Here is a 7,512-nt window from a genome sequence, read left to right as displayed (position 1 = left end):
TGAAGCTACCTCCAATAGAAATGCAGGGCAGAGCTCCGCGTCCCCTAAAAGGGGCGGGTTTTGTGTCATTGACAGCATCTCTTTCCGTGACGTATTGAAGAGGACCCCAAAAGCAAGGACACACGGTCAAACTCATCACTTTGCAAGTGAGTCACTTAAGTCTGGTCTTCTAAATTATTGTAATTAATTGCAGATGCATTTTAATTTTAGATCCTTGTTTCCATTTGCAAATAAGAAGGGAAATTGCTCTTTTTTGCTTTTACTAATCGAATGAGAAAATTAAGGTAAGATGGCGAGTGTGAGCACTGTGATTTCCATTTTTATGGATGAAATAAACTTGACTTGACTTGACTTGATGTCAAAGTCTCCAAAACGACAAGATGTCAGAATAATAAATAACAGAATTTAAAGGCCGTAAATTATGATGTACTGCCATCTGCTGGACATGTTGTAGAATTACAGATTTTCAGTCGTGTTCATGGCATAATGAGAAAAATGTACTAAAAATTTGAGAAAAAAGAAAAAATAGAAGAAGAAGAAAAAATATTTGCATATGCATAGTGAGTGACTAAGCAGGTTTGCAAATGTATGTGACCCTGACATAAGTGGAATTCTTTTTTTTTGCACAATAGCAAAAAAAATAAAGAATTACAACATCAAAAACAAAAACAATAAAAACAACACCACCAACAACCTTATCTTTTTTTTTTAAAAAGCCTTACAATTTAGGATTGTCCAAATCAGGTAGAAAATTGTCTATTTGACTGTGAGAGCAATTATGATTTCCTTTTCTGAAAGTCTGAATGAGAGGCTGTTATATCACACAAGCTTGCAGGCTTGCTGTTCAAGGACTCCCTGTAACAAAATACTTTTCACGGAGAGTCAGCCTGATTGCAACAGATTACGTGTGAACGCTGGCAAGCTAGAAGGTTACTGCAGTACCTCCAATACAAAGAGGTGGATTCTATGACACAGCCAACATTATGCTCTGCTGTGAACTCAGTGTGACATTCGAGAAAAACATTTTTTCAAGTATTTTTCTCTGTCAAATTAGAAAGGTTACAGTAAAGACCAAAGTATTCATATGGAAAGGATTATGAATTCACAGCCGCTGAATATTCCTTCTGTAGGCTACAGTTCACACAGGCTGAACTCACACAAGTGAGCTTTGAAGGTTGCCTCTTCCCCCTTCCAATCAGCTGTGGCTTGTGAGAACCTTATATAAGACCAATGCTCTGCAGATTTGCTGTTGACTATAGTATGTGAGCAAGTATCATTGTGGAAAATTGCTTGAGAAAGAAAATCACAAACTGTTTTATTGTGAGCAAATGAGAACTCTTACAGACTTTTAAGTGTTACTCCGTTTTGTGCCAACCTTTTCGGTGTGGATATTATGAAAATTATGGTTGTGTGAAATGTAACCATGACTGTTTTAGGTAATGTTGAAATTGAAACTTCTCAGAATGCATTGCTTTCAAATTTGTCATAATTGGACTTTGAATTTATGTGGTTTTACATTTTGTTTATGAATTCTGATAGAATATTCAAATGCCCATATTTAAGAAACTATATTCAAGTTTCTCAAATTCTGATCTGAAAATTTTAATCAGCCAAATTTGTGATTAAATATTCAGACTCGAACATAAGAGGTCTGATAGATTCCTCCAGGCTCAATTGCTTAATGCTGGATGTTAGAATTTGAATTATGGTGTCTTGAACCAATCCAATGTAATTAACCTTATTTATTTGACAATTTAAAGAAATTAAGCAGAATTTGACTAACTAAGCATTGTTTTAAATATCACACACTTTTTTTACCTGAATTCATCAAACCTAAATCTAATATCAATTTTTGTATTTCAACATTTTAGATGACCTTCTGTAAATTTCAAGTGAAATCCAACGTACATAAAATTAGGGAGATGATTTTCAAAGTCAAATAATAAAATGCCATACATTCTGTGGTCTTTAAAAGTCAATATGCATTCAGCAGTGGTTAAATCTTAGGTATTCACTTGCTTTTAAATTTCAACTCATTATTATTATTACTATTATTATTATTATTATTTACTAGGATGTGAGAATTCATGTCCAATAGGTTAGCCATGCAGACAGTAACAGTTGATCCCATAGAAGTCATGTTTCTTCCCTGAGACTACATTGTCCTTCAGGTTCACAGCAGCATGTGTGATGGAGCTGTTGAAGTTGCGATGGGCCTTCGTCTTACTGAATGAGTTTTGAAGGTCCAGGAGGCAGAGAGATGCACCTTCTCTACCCACTGTCCCGACTCTGTCCACTGGGCGAATGTTCGCCATGACAGGAGCCCTCGGCAGGATGCTGGGGTTAGAAATACTGTGTGGCAGCTCTTTGCCCTTTGCCGGTTTCTCCTGCCCTGAAGCTGCCCTTAATGATAGCTCAATGTGTGATTCAATACCTGCCAGATCCTTGGTCACAGATGACTGACTAACGCTAGATACATTTCCTTCAGCTTGTGGTTCATCGTTTACATGCAGCTCAATCAGGGTTTTCTTCTTGTTGACCTCCATTTCTTCCTGGGAAATTGGGCGGCTGTACAGGTCCAGGGTTCTCTCTGTACCTGCGATTGGGGCAGCGTTAGCCTCTTGCCTGCTGTGTGAGGCAGATTCTTGCCTTGGACTAACATCAAACTGGACTTTGAAGTTATCTCTCCCTCTATCCTTAGATGCAGAGTGTTTGCTCTCACTTTGTTGTTTGTGTTGGACTTCCTGGTATGCCTCAGTGCTCCCTGCTTCTGTGGAGCCAGAGCTGTAGTATGATTGACTATGACCATTTTGGTTTGGATCTGGTGTCTCATTATACTTAACTGTGATCTCCCGTGGCCTGTGTGGGTTTATAGCAGCTGAAGCAGTGCCTTGGTTTGGAGCTAGAGATAGATTTAGGAGTTCATCAACAGCGGGACTGCAGGTGCTCCTCTGTCTTCTTCTACATTCTACTCTGGGTTTAGAGGGAACAAACATCGGAAAGGACCTTTCTTTCTGCAGGGAAAGGAATTCAATAGGATTAGTGTTGCACACTGTCAATTTTGATGTTAAAGGTGCATATTCTCAAAGATTCTACCAGTGGTGCAGTGTGTGAATTCATCCCAGTTATGTCACAGATTTTGTCCTTGAAGTCATCTATCTGTAGAGGATTTGCTGGCCCCGATCCTTAGAAAAATAAAAAATCAATATTACTGTATTTGATTTAAATCATGTTAAAATCATGCATATGAAATTATTAGATTATTACTTCACAGAGAGGCTTTCATCTTCTCTAATAGCAACATTTTTTTAGTTTTCAGCTTCTTGCTCAGGGACTAAACAGAAATTACTGGGGAGGAATGGCATGTCAGAGGAATGTCAGAAAAGAAGGAGCGTATGTCACAGTCTATAAAGGTGTGCTTTGCCACACGCGGAGAACAGAATAGTGCTGTTAATGAAATAGAAGATTCGAGCCCACTCCCCACCCCAAATAACATTTGTACAGTCCCTAATATATTAACATAAGTACGTTTAGGCTTCTTTACCTGTGTGGTGCATTTGGTACGATGTGAGCCAGTGTGTCCTCTCCAAATTTTTCAACATGTTGCTTGTCCGCTCAGATATTGACAAATCCCAGTCACGAAGTTTAGGGTTGGGCAGCACTGTCTTTGGAGGAGTTGGGTAGAAAACCTGGTTCTGTCCCTTCAATGGCTTTGTATGCTGGAAGGAAGATGTTAGAGCATTGAGAAAATGATCAGAACAATATTACGATTTGATGATTTGGAAAACCTTAATGACAATGTGAGCCATATACTGTATTTCATTACTCACATTGCAGAAGCCATGTTCTCCGGTCCACATAACAGCTTTGTTCTTGGTGTTCATGGTTGTCTCCAAGACCTCGTGTCTGTATGGACTACCTGCACATGGAAATGAAGACATCTTAAACCTCTCTAAGAACATATATTTTATCATTCCCCATTAACCACAATGCCCTCTCACCTATAGCTTTGCTCAGCAGAGTGACGTCCGGTGCACTATTTGGGATGAGGGGGTTGAGGAAAGGTTGGGAGGCAGCTCTGACTCCTGTTTTCGGGTCATCTGGAGAGTGGAAGGATGGAAACATTGCAAACTTGGAGATGTGGGACGAATAGGGATGTTCTTTTGGAGTTGCTAGCTTTATCATTTTCTCCCTGTTAGAAGCACAAGGAAATTAAATGATTTGAAGGCAGACCTATGAAAACCTAGGATGGAAGTTTGTAACTTTGCAAAAAATACTATCAGAAAGTACTCACGCCATATTTACATCAGTTGGTTTTGGTATACTGAGAAAAGAAATGAAATTGATGTTTTATTTCTTGTTAATAACAACAATACCAATTGTTATGATTAATGATGGCTACTCACAGCTGGTCATTGAGACGAACTTTACTTTTCTTTCTGCCAGTGTTGTAACATCTTTCTTGACCGGTGACATGCCTGTAAAGGTGAAACAATCCATTGGCGCTGCAGTTGATGTATTCCATTGTAAATTTCATCATGTTTTTACACTCACTCAGATATGATGGCTTCTTCATTATCAAAGTGATAATGGCCATGTAAATCCGAAGGGATGCCAAGTTTAAGGGAGGACCTGGGCTCCATCTGGCTGCTGGAGCTCTGACTCAGAATAAAGGAGGGTGAAGAAGGCAGGCTGAAACACTAGGACAAATAAATGAGGGCAAGAATGCAGAGAATTAAGCCACATCTGGGGTGAAACCTTTTCTTTTATTATGAAAGGTACAACCACTTGTCTGTTGATAATACCAATACCAATATGGAGGAGAACAGATGTTTCTACCAGTTTCTTCTTAACTTTAACACAACTAGCTTGGCTCATAAATGAATGGTATGTTTACACACATTTTAACATAAGTGAAAGCATACAAATGCACACATGTATGTTTATTTCAATTAAATAAAAACAGTTTTAACTATGTCACAACAAGATATAGTGAACAACAATTAATCAAAAAGAATCCCTAAAACCTATGGTCATGTTCACTTACCTTGGCAGTGGTTTAGAGAAATCAATGGGATACATTTTTTTAGTCTTTGGAAAATGGCAGAAATGTCTTCTTAGTCCAAATGGATAATAGTAGAAACATTGAAGCCTCCTTTGGCAGAAATGGACTCCCTGTCTTCACATGTGACCAGTGAGGTAGTTTTGGATTCCTGGCTCAGCCAGAGTGATGGTGTTACATTAAAGAACAATAGAATCGGAGTGAGGGACACCCAATCCAGTCCGTAGAACACAGCTTTAAACAGAGGTGTGGTTTAACTAGCTTTTGTAAGACTGAAACATCACCACACATTTTGCTTGATAAGATCAGAAGAACTATCAACTGTAACCTTTGGAAAGTAATTGTTTGTCCATGTCACACTGTCAGGCTCACAGTTTTAATAACTGGGGGGGTCAAAATGTACTGACATTTTACATCATGTCACTATTTTCATATCCAGTGGATAATCACTGCTCCGGTTGCCCATCATTCAGTCATCAAGTGTGGATCTGATAATATTACACATTCACAGTTTGGTGAACTCATACGACTAAGCATGGGGTGGAATGAAAATCAAGCTGGCTCCAGCTGGCACACACTGACACCAGATACAAGCTATGTGTGTGTGTGTTTGTATGGTGTTTTGTTACAGGCGTCGTCTTTCGTTGTGTCCATTCCTTGGCAACATATAAAGTTGTATGCCTTAGACAAAGCCACAAGTCTAGAAGACAAGTTTAGTCTGAGTCTGAGGGTTATCCTGTTCTAATGACAATTTAAACGTAACGTGCTCATTTTGTAGAACATCTTCCTTCAGGATTTAGTGGACGCCTATGCGCTGTCCATGGTGCTACTTACCGATTGAGCATGAATAGTGTTAACTTACCAGACACATAAGACTGATGAAAGTAAAAAAAATCACAAAAGTAATCATTATGCAAAGTAATTTATCCATTTTTGGATTGTGTGTGTGTGTGGATAATTTCAAACTTTTCATATAAAAGGATTTGTATTGATCCCCAAAACTCGATTTGATGGGATTGTCTCCCAATTAAGAAATCTCATTGTGTCAATCCTGGGTGAGAGAATCCATACTAAAGCATTGTAATCCCTGATTTTACTAAGACATCCCCGAAATCCTGTCCACATTTAGGGATTGACTCAATTATATACATGCTTATATGAAAACAACATTGCAAACACTAAAGCCCTTGAAATCTTGGCTTCATTCAGTATTTCTCTCTCATGAAAGTCCAAATCCTTAGCATAAAATAGAAAATAGTGTTGTAGGATCCCATTACTCACAGTGATAAATTGACTGAAAAAAAGGCTTGCATTTTCAAGCCCTCTAAAATGGGACAGCACACCTGATCTGCTCCCATGTAAACTGCATCTAAATATTTGTTTCCAATCAGCTCACAGGGAAGACTTACACTTTGATCAATGCAGCTGCCTCTCTTTGGACATGCAATGGACTGCTTTCCAAGCTGCAAGGTTTGACTTGTTTTTTGGCCCTCACAATACCCATGTTCTGCATTCTGCTTTTTAATTGGGATTCCCAAGAGACCCTGTCCAAAGTCTCAGCAAAACACCCAAGACCTATCAAGCAGCCTAAGCCAAGTCCAGTAACCAATTATCCTGCTCTGCCCCAGCGGAGCAGACGCTTTCCAGATTACATTCCTTGCTGCTGCTGCTGCTGCTGCAGCATTCTAAATGTGCCACAGCCTGCAGTGATTACCCTATAATATTAACTTATTTTGCATATGCAGGTTAATGCTTAACCACTGAAGTTCAACCTAATATGTAGTTGTTATAGTTACCGACAACCTTGCAAACACTCTGATAAATTAACTCACCTATTTCTAAATGAAAACATGTGACATTGGGTATTCTCTCCATTGATGTTACAAATGACCAGTTAAACCCCCTTGCTAGACACTCAAAAACCAGCATTGTATCCTTTCTCCCAAACCACTACCAGGTCCAAGCCTTCATTTTTGGTAATTTGATTTAGGAATATTCTTTAAGTGAGCGTGTACAATGTCTTCAATTCAGATGTTTGACACAGGGCCTGTGCAACAATTCTTCATACGGAACAATGAAATACTGCAGTTTCTTTCAGAAAATACACCACAATGCATTGACTGTTTCACCAGTCCATGGTGACAAGGTCAGATTCTTTGTATGCCCAACCATCCACCCACATCCTACCTGAGGGTCAGGGGCACAGAGGTTGTGTGTGAGTCATGTTTTATTGTTTAAATATACATATTTTTCTTTTTGACTTAAGTTGTCCCTTTCAATCAAACACATCACTCTTATCACACACTGTTTTTAAAAAATGGATCTTGCCTGCACTTTTTAAATGTAAAGAAAACATCAAATATGTACTCGGTTTTGATTGGAGCCCTGCACCTTGTCTCTGGTGGTAAAGAATGAAGAGAGCGAGTGAACAACCTACCCTGCAGTTTGTT

General features: G+C 38.8%; 1 protein-coding gene across 1 annotated transcript; it reads right to left on the bottom strand.

Moving 5' to 3' along the window:
* Positions 1-2,099: 2,099 nt before the first annotated feature.
* LOC117945809 (uncharacterized protein C7orf31-like) lies at positions 2,100-4,299 on the bottom strand. The gene is made up of 6 exons (XM_034873508.1): positions 4,295-4,299; positions 4,002-4,192; positions 3,831-3,919; positions 3,545-3,719; positions 3,097-3,185; positions 2,100-3,014 (listed from the first exon to the last, which is right to left on the bottom strand). Exons 1-6 carry the CDS (start codon positions 4,297-4,299, stop codon positions 2,100-2,102), a joined length of 1,464 nt encoding a protein of 487 aa, XP_034729399.1.
* Positions 4,300-7,512: the final 3,213 nt, after the last annotated feature.

Source organism: Etheostoma cragini, chromosome 6 (genome assembly GCF_013103735.1).
Source record: "Etheostoma cragini isolate CJK2018 chromosome 6, CSU_Ecrag_1.0, whole genome shotgun sequence".
Classification (NCBI taxonomy): Eukaryota; Metazoa; Chordata; class Actinopteri; order Perciformes; family Percidae; genus Etheostoma; species Etheostoma cragini.
This window is presented reverse-complemented; position numbering and strand designations above follow the sequence as displayed.